This window comes from Acipenser ruthenus, chromosome 26 (genome assembly GCF_902713425.1).
Source record: "Acipenser ruthenus chromosome 26, fAciRut3.2 maternal haplotype, whole genome shotgun sequence".
NCBI classification, from domain to species: Eukaryota; Metazoa; Chordata; class Actinopteri; order Acipenseriformes; family Acipenseridae; genus Acipenser; species Acipenser ruthenus.
In genome coordinates this window covers 4,812,655-4,825,072 of record NC_081214.1, presented here as the reverse complement: position 1 = coordinate 4,825,072, position 12,418 = coordinate 4,812,655, and the positions used below count along the sequence as shown (strand labels likewise).

The following is a 12,418-nucleotide window of genomic DNA, read 5'->3' as shown; positions in this document are numbered from 1 at the left end:
CAAAGCTGTGCCTGTAATTAATGGTGGTTACCATCTCCTCGTATGTTCACTTTCATATAATCACTTTGAAAGCTCTTCAGCTGAACGATAATTAATATTCCTGTTGTATATAACAGTTAATAACTGTAATTCACTTTATTCCCCAGCTCGCAGTTATTAATTATGTCTTTTTAGTTTTATTTTTTTTTCTCACACTGTTGTTAAAAGTAGTAGTGGACAACTGATCACAATTGGAATGTTAATTGCAGGGAAGGATATATGTTGCTGTGATTGAATGTTTAAACCTTGGCTTCTATTATGAGGTTCATTCGTTTTTTTGTAATAGAATGTCAAGTGTATTATCTCTTCTTTGTAGCAACAAGTAAGAAACCTGGCAATTGGAAAACAGAAACTGAAACTGTAAATGACTTGCTTTGCATTTCTTTACAGGTTTGTTTATCCTCGCAAACAATGAACATATCAAGCTGCCTGGTTCCATTAAACTATTTTGGGAGGTATGTTGTGCGTATACATACATAATACAAAATACTGTTGAAAGTAACAGACTACATTATCCCTTCTTGAATTGAAAGGTTAACTATTTAATAAATAGTACCATGCATAGCATTTGCTTTGTCTCTTCCTGCTTGTTTGAATCCTGGGTGTGGTCATGTGACTCATAGGAGACAGTGATTGGCGATGCCTTCCTTCCAGTCGCTGTGTCTCCTGTGATTCATGTAACTACATGGAAGCTGTTTTTTAAATTCCCTGTTGCTTTAATTTGTGAGAAATATATAAAACACAGAATATTTCAGAACCAAACATTCGAATAGGTGTGATTTACTAAATGACATTTTTTGCTTTAATTTCTTTTTAATAATATTTTTTTTGAGGTGTGTGTTTTTAATACCCTCTACTTCTGTTCTGCATTTGTTCTATTTGTTGATGGCCATATCTGAATGAAATGGCTGTTACTGCAGTGTATTGAATTGCATTGTCAAACACAACCCCATGCTGTCCAATACAGAGTCTACACAAGAAAAACTTCCTGAAAATGTTCAAGGTCAGGCTGACTTTGTGAAGGAAAAAAAAAAAGACTGCATTTGCACACCGGTAGCTAATTAATAATCTTGAAATAAATACAAAAAATAAGTAGTGAACCATGAAATATCTGCCATCAGACAATGTATAAATTACTAATGAGGATATCATAGATCAAAAGGCGTCCATCTGCTTTAAGACAGGCATAGTATGACGGATGTTTATCTGTAAAAAACCTGGTGCATACATTGTGCTCATAAAGTGGGATGAATGTGGACAAATGTATCTCCAGACAGGCTGTTGAAAATTGTCAGCATTGACAAATGTACAGCTGAAAGCCAATATAGTATAAGCAAGTGTTTACTGCCACCTAGCAACCTGTCTTGAGAGAGATATAGTACCAATTGAATTGATAGATGTGAACAGTAAGAAGACTGGAGCCTTTCAATTTGAAGTTACCCTTTAAAAAAAAGTTTCCAATCAGAACCAATAAGTAGCAACTACTGTACACTTATAAATCTGTTGAGTGTCTTTCAATTCTAAACATACAACCCCTAGATTTTACCTGCATTTAACATATACAGTGTTTCCCCGGTGGTATCTGCGTTTGTTTTATTTTAAGGGCACACTTAAAGATGCAGAGCCTATTAGGAATAAAGAGTGTAGTAAAACGTGTGTGTTTTTTCACTTTGCAATACATAATTGTGTTACAGTCACTATCACTTTTGTAACCCGTAGGCTATCATTTACTATTAATCAAAAGCAGGCCCAATTTACTGACTTATTTACTGTTTCATACCTGGTAGGTGTCTTTGGATCCCTACTGTTAACTCTAATAGCCGCCACATTTAGAGTTGCAAGTTTACCCCATCAAACATGCTTTTGTAGAACACTGTATGCATAGCTGTCAACCGTATTACACATTGCCTTTTTAACTTGGACATGACAATTACATTTAAGACTAAATTATGCACTACCGGAAAACAAAATAAAATAAAATAAAAACTAGTTTGGAAAAGAAACAACATCTGTTACTTGTTAAAACATTTAACATTCTCCGCCCGCTTCTGTTTGGATGCAGTAGTTTATTTGACCACTTTAGTATCTGTTGTAGTGTAGGCTTGTATTATAAAAAGCCCAAATAGAGTGACAGATAACTTCAGCATTGGCCACGCTCCCGCAAAACAAAACAGGGAAGCACTAGCCAAGAATTTCTGCTTTTCCTGCAGCCGAATCCTTTATCATTGCTGACGCTTTGTTCTATTCCAGTAGATTTGTGGATAGATTTTGATGCATAATGGATGCCATCTGAAAAGAATATCTCACAGGATGACATTCATCTGCTGTTGATTGCCTCTTATTGAACACAGCTGCCTTAGGGATATATCTGACTGAACAGTCAACTTTCTTACCCTCTCTCGAGTTTAGACTTTTTAAATCTGGCAAAATGATGCTAGTCGTGTTCTGAGATTTGTCTAGCCTAACCCAGTTTTCTAGTTAATTTAACTTTGTAAATTCCCCCAGTACTCCAAAATAAGATCATGAGTAATAGGTTATTTTCTGAAAACACATGGCAGTGAATTAATCTGAGAATGCTGTGCTGCAGAACAATACACCTGTAAAGTGGATCTTGTTCATAGCAAAAGGACATTGAATGTGCTTCCTGATTATAATATCGTGTCACTTGGTGTACTGCAAAATGTTACAAAATCCTTTTGAAGGATTCTATGCCACAGACTAGGTGGAACCTCAAATATTTATTTTTTCCGTAATCAGGAACCACAGACAAATTACCTTTTTTTGTAGATGAATTATATTTAACAGGAAACACAAATGCAGTTACACAGGCACATTCACGGCTTACTGAACAGCATGGGACACTCGCCTTTAAGTTATTAAAACCACACATTTAGGATCTACTAAAAATGAATGTACTGTATGACTGTTGGCATGGAGCCAATGCTGCAGTAGACATTACCACAGGGAATATTTAATTGCAACCGCAGAGACAGACTGAGAAACGGTGATGTATACATATAAATGTGATGGTCTGGCTAATAATATGAAAACATTCGAAAGAGCCTATAAACGTTGCTACAGTATGTGTTTACTGCTGGGAGCAAGAGAAAGTGGGGGCTATAAATTGTTGCCAGTGGTTGTGTGATTTAGACAGCTAGCAGAAAACAGGGCCTTTCTAAATTAAATTCTGAAATAAATATTAACACGTGAATGTATGTTTTATTTAAACTAAAATGCTTAGGTGATAAATTACACCGGTGTACGCCTTGTGCTGCAATTACTGTATTGTTTGCTGTTCTGGAACCAGAGGTTTATGGCTTGAATGTTTAAAGCAGATTAAAAATACATATTGAAATGTTTTATTGTGTCCTCAGGGTTTGTTCTGTTTGCTGCTTGCATTCTGTTTACAAGCATATTTAAATGTGGTTTTCCAGGGAAGACAAAGGAATGAATATTTGGAGCATAGCAGTCAGCACATTGATTTATAACAGAGCTTATTAACAATTGTGCATCTCGTCTAATTGTGAGATTAGTGGTTTTAAAGGGATACTTTATATCATCTGCAATTTCTAGTATTGAATTTCATACATGTTTATTAACCAGAAAAATTGATTATGAAAACCGTCCGCAAGGCTGATTGCTGGGAAGTATATTAGCATTGCGCTGAGCACAGTAGAAAAGCATTGTGCACTGATGCCTGTGCAACATTAATGTATTCCCCGGCGTCAGCCTAGAGGAGTCTTTTCAGAAGCAATTTTGGCTAGATTATTTATTAAGCATGGCAAATACTGATCTAAACGACAGTAGCGAAACTAGTTCCCATGGTAACTAATTTGTCTAATTTATATTTTGTTTTATTGAAAGTATCAATAAACGACAATATGAAGTTAATTTGTCTAAACTGTATTGTCAACCTTCAGTAATACTAAGGCTAGCGTGCAGTATTATAATGAAAATCACCAGATGATGGCACTGTGGAACCACTAGAGAACCAGCAAAGAGAAAAAAAAAATCTGTAAACTGTGTAACTATTTAAATGTTTTATTGACTTTATTCCTAAGCTTGAATCGCTGGAGGACATTAGCCCGACCATAGTCTGCTGTTTGGGCATCTTGTCAATAACCAGCAGTGACCGAGACTGGAAACTGCCCTTAACCAAATGGCTTCAGGGCTGCCCTGAACACTACAGGTGTCTCCTTCAGCAGCTCACTGGAGAGTTCTTAGGTAAGAGTTTCATTTGTGGAATTGAAAATCCAATATAGTTTTGCAGAGCTTGGATATAATCTTCAGAATGGCTTGTTGCTAGTTTTACAATAAACTACTTTTAATGAAAAAAAAAAAAAATGAGCAGGGCACACAGACAATGTGCATTTCAAATAATTGTTTTCTCTTGAACTATGCCTCCTACCTGTGGAAGGCTGCAAGGGCCCTGCAGACTGTAAACCCTGGACTCAAGTGTGAAACACTATCTCCAGTAACTCCCTCCCCAGAGAGCACCAACCTCTTGAACTCCACACCTCCAGTGTCAATTCAGGGATGAAATCTGACAGCCTTTTGTTCCAGAGGGTAAACTTACTAACACAATCGATTGGCAAAGTACTGTTGCTGTCCATTTGGAATTAGAGTTCTCCCCATCAGGGAAGCTCCGGATCATTTCAATTTCTGTGTTTGTTGATGTCGCTGCAGTTTCCCCTCATACCTCTCTGTAAATGAGACTTGTATCCTCCGGGAGTGGGTATCCCAGTTCAACTTAAAAATAAGTCAAATAAATAAATGTCTAATAAATATTTTCGTTATTTTTATTTCACTCACTTTTATATAGTACCTTTCATCATAAACAATCCTAAGACACTTTCCAAAATAAACAGCAAAATGAATAAAACAACATCTTGCTAGAACACATCAAAATGCTTTAACAAAGTTTTTTTTAAATAATAATTAAAAAAAATAAATAAGTCCAGAACTTTCTGGCCCAGTTAGAAATAGGCGAACAAGGGAGTTTTTTTTAGTTTGCATATAAACTTATATATATATATATATATATATATATATATGTATATATATATATATATATATATATATATATATATATATATATATATATATACTGTATATACACACACACACACATTTATGTAAGTTTTCATCCTGCAGAATGTCTTCAACATACGTAATCAGGGATCAACAGACATTCTGTATGGGGTTAGTTAAACAGATTGAGAATCAACCATTTAAATAGAATACGTTTTCTATTATGCTCAGTGCTTTAGTTGTTTACAAAACCTGCTGTGCTTCTTGCTCCATGATCTGATTGGTTGATTCCAGTAATCACACTATCAGCAACCAGTGGTGAGTGCATAATAAAAGAGATGCTGTTTGTAAATGAATTAATTTCTCCATTTCATAAAGCCTTTTCTCACTCCGATGCCATCAGGGACCAGCCTGATTGTCATCTCTGAGCTCCTGTCACTCGCGTTACACTCATGAACTGTAGCTCTGATAAAAGAGTTATGTTCGGTGATGACAGGAATTGATTTCCAATTTCCCCCACAATGACTCCATCATTGCTAGCGACTGAGGCAATTTAGCGTACATTATTGTGCCGGCTAGAGGCTGTAGATCAAACTGACAGCCGTCTTCCCAGGGAGGGCTCTTGCATTGACAAGGAATTGAAAGAGATATTTTGCGAGAGTGCTTCTTCCTTTGTCGGAAATCCTGGAACTGGACCACGTTCTTCAGAGAATTACATGCACCGCAAAGGGAGGTTTTGCAGGGCTTGAAATTTATTATTCTAGCGGAAGAAATCAATTTGATCATTTTGTTTCATGAAGTAATGCGACACTAATATCAAGGTACAGGCCATTTCCATGTCATTGAATGCTTATTCCACCAGTAGTTACCATGCAAGAGCAGGACAGTTATCCAGTTGTCATGAGGGTGGTAAACTTGGAGACATATGCCGAGACCACTAGAGGGAGCCATTCTTGAGAGCTTGATTGTCCTGTAGTAGAGCTTGTATGTGTATGTACTGTATAAACTGAGTTCAATGCAGGACTGAAACTTACTTGGGTGTTAGTCTAGGCAATGAGTGGGTTAGTCCTATGTCATTCCAGTTTATTCCTGTATATTTTCAACCATTTATTTCCCACAGAGCCTGTTGTGGAATTGGTTTGTGAGAGTTCTTCATCGACACGCGCAGACACTAGAAGACTCAAACTGAAAAAAGTAACCAACAATTCTGTAGAAAACATGGTGCAGACATTCTGCAGGATTTTTGAGGTCAGTCGTTTGTCAGGTTGTTCAATATAAAAATGTATACTAACATTTTGTGTATAATATGTTTTATTAGTTTACTTACCACCTAACTTAAGTTCAGTTTGTGTAACTGTATTGGTAGTCATTAACCAGTCAAGTTGTTAATGTAACACATGCATTAGGTTTACATAAGCTGGGTAACACTGCCACACTGAAGTGTTTCTCTGCTAATATGCCAGGATTTCTTTGAAGGAATCATTCCTGTATAGCTGGAAGGCAAAGCAGATGTTCTCAATTATTCTGTTTTAAATGTCCCAGGCACTGAATCCTCTGAGTGTGGACATGCCATTTGAAGCTGTGAAGAAATGTTTCCTTTTTGCAAGCCTTTGGGCTTTTGGGGGTACCTTGGAGTCCCAGTGCAGAGTGCCCTTCAATCACTGGTGGAGAGAACAGTTTGGAAAGGACTGTGTCTTTCCTGTGGAGAGAGAGGCAAGAATTACTGAACTTGTACTTTATTATACCACTAAAATATTGTATTAATGTTAGGAATGTTAGACAATGGGATGTGTATGAGTGCGTCACTGAGAAAGCAGTACATTGATCCTAGACTGGAGGTTTGAGCACCTCGTTAATGAAATGTTTCCCGGTGTTCGGTGAAGGAACTGTTCTCTAATTACTGTGCCTTGGGAAGCAGCGATACAAAGCTTGCAAAACCAGCTCTGAAAACTGATGAATGAATTTGAAAATAAGTAGTTATTTGCATATTAAAGCATTCCAGAATGCCATATCATGTTTAGAACAAACTCATTCATCTTCCTTTGTACCTTTTACACAACAACTGTAACTACCTGTTCCCAAACACATTGTATACATACTGTTTGCTGCAGCCTGGGAGGGCCTTTCTGCTAAACATCTTACTCCTGGTATTCAAACTAAACCTCTGTTTCCAGCCATGCCACTACTGTTTATTTGCTTACAATCCAGGCTCTGTATAGTACACCCTTGGTTTAAAGCAGCCCTTTATGCCGTGGAATCATAAGATAAAATGGTCATGGCTCCCATTTGCCCCATAATGCCTTTTCGCAAGCGCTGCACACAAATAGCACAGTCTGTCTTCCGTTACATATATTCGAACGACGAGTTTGTTCTGAACACTGCAATGTTTTGCTTTTAATGAATTATGAAATATTTCTTTAGGTTTACAGAAACATGCGATACATGTCAACAAGCATAATATACATTTAAAAAACATTTTACTGTGCTGCATGCTGGGAGCCTGCTGTAAAATGTTTACGCTCAGGTTTTCCTGTTGCGTTTCTGTGTGTTTTCACTAGCTAACATGCTGGTGTTTTAACATCTTTTGCGGTCAGTGTTTATTTGAAACCGTGTACGTGCAATAACAGTAGTAAACCTTGTCAGCCAGTTCTGTTGAACCTGAGTAATACATCATTTCCATTATGGCTCGCTCCTTAGTAAAATGCAAAAAATGCTTTTCTGTCAGTGGTAAGGTTTTCAAGAAAAAGGATGAGGCATGCACTCACACACGTCAATCCCTTATGACTCGTCTACCGTGTAAACAGAAAAGCATATTTAATAGCAAGTGCCCTTCAGAGGCTGACTCTCTTTTCTCATGCAGATCTGGGACTATTACATTGACAAGGAGACGTGGCAGTTTGTCAGGTGGAGTGACAGTGTCCCGCTCTACTCTGTTCCATGTGGACAGGGAATTCCATCTCAAGCGTTTGTCCACACCGTCGAAAGTGAAGTAAATGTGCCACTGTGTTATTTTTTTCTATGAATCTGTGAACAGAATGACAATACAGCACTTTTTTATTAAGGTTCACATTTTCAGATGTAAACTTTACTGTAGCGCCATAATATATGTACACTGGTAATCCATTGAAACCACTGTGCAATATGTCTCCCAAGTCTGTTGTGTTACCGTTGCTGTAATACTGTGGCTTGCTTCTGCTGGGACAGTCCACTGGTATTGTAATGGCATCCCAACAGCAGTTCAAACCTTTTGTAAATACTCTCCCTTGCCTCTATGCTGAAACTAAAAGGAAAGTTGACATTGTCTAACCTCAGTTGGGTTTGATCCGCCTTCTCAAGTACCTGAATATAATTTCTGAAATGCCAAAAACACATTTTATGTAGACAGCCACCTGCCTTTCAACATTTTCAACACTTTTCTTATTCTTGCAGCAACTGGTTTATTTGACAAGCCTCCTGTCTGCTGCGGGCCACCCTGTCCTACTCCTGGGTGAAGCAGGTTGTGGTAAAAGTATGGTTCTGAATCAGCACATCCAGGCCCTATACTCGGGGGATGAGGTGGAGGTGCTGCAGCTCAGGGTTGCAATGAACAGGTACAGCACTATGACTGTGCACGTTGAACTGTGTCGTGCTGTATAAAGTGGCAGGCCTTCATTGAAATATGCAAGTGTGCTTATAGAGCTTTTTACATCATCTCGCCGATAGGGATCCGAATCCGTAACGGCAGGGCACCACACAAAGCTGTGCGTTCAAAAGCATAGTAGAACCCATGGTTGGTCATCATAGAAGCTCAATGCATGGTAAAGACATGGTGAGCTACAGCAATTGCTGAGCTAATTTACAGAAGTAACCTTTAATGATTCCATGGAAGAGTTGCCATTGCAAACCAACTTGAGATAACAGAACACAACCCTCCTCCCCTTACTAAGTGCTACCAGCACAGCACCTTGTGCCTGTAGCACAGCAAAGGATGCCAGCAAGCAGTGTGTTTATTTTAGAATATTGTCTATTAAAACCCCATCAAACACTCACACTCGTGCTGGAATCTCTGGAGCTGTTCATTGCGATGTGTTAAAGAAACCTGAATATTAAAATGTGTCTTCTGTTGAATTTTTGATGAAAAACCAGCGTGTATGCATTAAATATGATTTTTGCAATGGAAATATAAACAGCAATTTTGGCCTATATAATCTGCGGCATGTCATAATGCTTTACCTTGGAAAGAAGCTCAATTCAAAATACTTTCAGCCTTGTTTGGGGGGGGGGGGGGGGGGTGGGTTACCTGATATGTGATATGTTTGGCCATTGGACTCGGAAAAGCTAATGTTGAGTAAAAATGGGATCTAAATTCCCTTAATAACAATTAGGATTACCACTTTATTTTCAACACTGTTCCTTTAAATACACATATTCTGCAGGTCCACTACTCCTCAGAAGCTGTGGCAGAGCCTACTGAATAAAGTGGAATGGCACCATGGGGCTGTGTATGCCCCACTGAAGAATAGGAAGCTGCTGTGCCTGGTTGATGACCTGCATTTAGCTCAGGTAAACTGGCTTCAGTCATTTGATCACATACCGAGTCCTTTAGTGGTGAAGCAGGATTAATATAAAGTGTGGTTAAATATACTGCAGGCTTGCATTCTTCATTTTTAAGTTTTGTAACAATGTCAAAGAGAGGTTGTTGCTTTAAATAATAGACGTTAGCACCACCACTGTTTAAAGATCAATGTTATATAATAAATCATATATTTATGCAGTTTTATATATAAAAAAAATACATGTGGTCAATTGACTGTTTATCTTGAAATGATCCAAATATTGTATGCAGTAAAACTTCAAATCAATCTGTTTTATACTATATTGATCCCCTTTTGTTTGTACTATTGTATAGGAAAAATGACTGCTCTAATACAATGCTGTATTTTACATTAGGTAGTGTAATACTATAGCTAAAGAGGCATATTATAAGACTGAGATTTCCCAGTGCTGCTACACTGGTGTTCAGCATGAACCAGAGGTGGGTCTTAAGTTATGCAAAACCTTATTAATATGAAGCCATTTCATAAATGCTTAAAACAGAACTAGAAAGGGTCACAGGAGAAATGATGCGAAGGTTATGACTTTGAATCAGTTTTATTGGAATGTTTCTTTTTGTGTTCTAACATAACGGCAGTATAAAAAGTCAACATTTCCATTTAATAATGATAAAGGTTAAATACATTCCTCTGGTTATTTTAATTAGGTCTGTATTACTTGAATCGGTACATCATTTAAACATAAGCTGGCAGATCCAACAGCAATAAATGTTTCTTTTTTATTGCTTTAATATCAACAGAAATATCACACAGAGGCTGTCCTTTATTAGTATGGGATTGTAATATGCCATGTCCACTGGGGTATGCTAATTAGAAATGTAAGAAACCTGGAATTAATGTAAAGGGTCAGAGAGAGCTCATAAACTAGAGAGCAGAGGCTTGTGCATGTACGACAGGAGAATGTAATAAAATGGACTTGTATAATGGGTTTGAACCCCCACAGCATGTAGTGCCCTATATAGGGAGAATACAAGACGACAGGTCAGGAATTATACCACTGTCAATTCAGGGGGCATCTCTGGTGGAGAAACAGAATCAAAGTGAAGTGCCTTTTTTTTTTTTCCTTTTTATTTCTTTAGATAGAATTATGTTGTTAACCATGGTCCATCATATGTTATTTTATAGTATAAAAATATACAGGTCATCTGAGTTTGAACTACAGTAAGTGTTTTTTGTTGTCAGACAGTCTTAGACATAGATTATGAAAAAAAATGAAAAAAACTTTTAATACAGGAAGAAGTTTCAATTCCTGGCCCAGTAAAGAATGTAGTATCAATGTTAATTATGTAGGACAGAACATATCATAAGGATACATTTTGTGAAAATGTATACTGTGAAAAATAGTTGGTATTATATTTATCTGTTTTGACAAAGATTAGATTTGGAATAAAAAAAGTCATGGAGATGCATTCTAATGCTTTTACAAGTGCTTTACAAATACAGCCCATTGACTAGTCTTGTATTTCACCTACACATTAATACATCTGGGTAAGCATAATTGAAAATATTGCCTTTTGCAAATTATTGTCTACAGATTAGCCTAGTCCTGTCTTTTTAAATGCTCATGTTCACATCATTAATTTCTTGACTCAGGCTGGTCAGAAAACAATTTATATTCAAATCTTGAGATACTGTAGAGATCTGCAAGAAAATAGTCTGATTAACATTTTGAGAATACTTTTGATTAGAGTTACAGTTTTGACATTGATTACTAAAGCAGCATTGTCATTGCCCTGTTTAAGTGACTGGAATTCTTGTGTATCAGCAATTTTCTAATTTGGACTGCTATTCCCTGAGAAATGATTTTGCCACATTAGTCCTGTACTAAGGTTCCCAAGCAGTCTTGGATTTAAATTACATTGCTCTGTGGGTGGGATTTCAACCAGGTTTCAAAACAGCCAACCCCATATGGTTCTCAAAATATTTTTTAAATATTACAGAATGTAGTTTATCTCATTAAAAATATATTTAGGGTTATTCTTTCAATTGATGTTATTGATAACCTCCAAGTGCTGCAAGCGGTAGTGGGAGCATTCTTATTTGGCTCAAAGAACAACATAGTGGCAAACAGGTTGAAACCACCGTTGGATAAGAAAAACAAACTGGTCTTTCATCAAGGTCTGTTTTCAGGCTGAGCGGCATGAACAATGTAGTAAACAGACACCAAGGAATTCTATTGTATTGAGTGTGGGACACAGAGCTGCTATGATTTTGGTTGATGAAGTAGACGGGCTCAATGAAATTCTGTTTTCAGGATTGCTTTCTCCTTGGCAGGTTGATCATCATGGCAGCCAGCCAGCGTGTGAGTTGATGAGGCAGCTGCTTGACTGTGGGGGTGGTTTTGACCCACTTTCCTTTGAGTGGAAGAAAATAAAGAACGTTACCTTCCTGGCCACTGCCAATGTGAACTCCTCTGCCAGAGTCCCGAAGCCAAGCCAACGTCTACTGAGACACTACAGCATCTTTCACTGTCCTTACCCCAGGTAGCCCCATCTCCCCACCATCTGTGTGCTCCCAGGACACTGTGTTCTAAATGAGATCTGGAGTGTTCAGCTAATCATTTGTGAGGTGATTTATAATGGCGGAACTTAAAAGATATTTCTTAACATGTTCAGACAAATGAAGTCTTTAACATTTTAACTTTTAAAGTACATTGATTAAAAAAAAAAAAAAAGTTTGTCTACATTTTTCTTTTTAGTATTACCGTATATATCTTGTGATTTGGTGGGTGGATTTATAATGGCACTTTAACTCCA

General features: G+C 37.4%; 1 protein-coding gene across 6 annotated transcripts in view; it reads left to right on the top strand.

Annotated features, from left to right (window-relative positions):
• The window catches only part of LOC117430316 (dynein beta chain, ciliary-like), a 97,325-nt gene that overhangs the window by 24,413 nt on the left and 60,494 nt on the right, over positions 1 to 12,418 (top strand). For all 6 annotated transcript variants that reach the window (XM_059001342.1, XM_059001339.1, XM_059001341.1 and 3 more), the window contains exons 40-47: positions 430 to 494; positions 4,101 to 4,263; positions 6,191 to 6,318; positions 6,613 to 6,783; positions 7,931 to 8,059; positions 8,500 to 8,660; positions 9,486 to 9,612; positions 11,937 to 12,145. In XM_059001342.1, the coding sequence (XP_058857325.1) occupies positions 430 to 494; positions 4,101 to 4,263; positions 6,191 to 6,318; positions 6,613 to 6,783; positions 7,931 to 8,059; positions 8,500 to 8,660; positions 9,486 to 9,612; positions 11,937 to 12,145 (1,153 nt within the window). The remainder of the gene's footprint in view (positions 1 to 429; positions 495 to 4,100; positions 4,264 to 6,190; positions 6,319 to 6,612; positions 6,784 to 7,930; positions 8,060 to 8,499; positions 8,661 to 9,485; positions 9,613 to 11,936; positions 12,146 to 12,418) is intronic.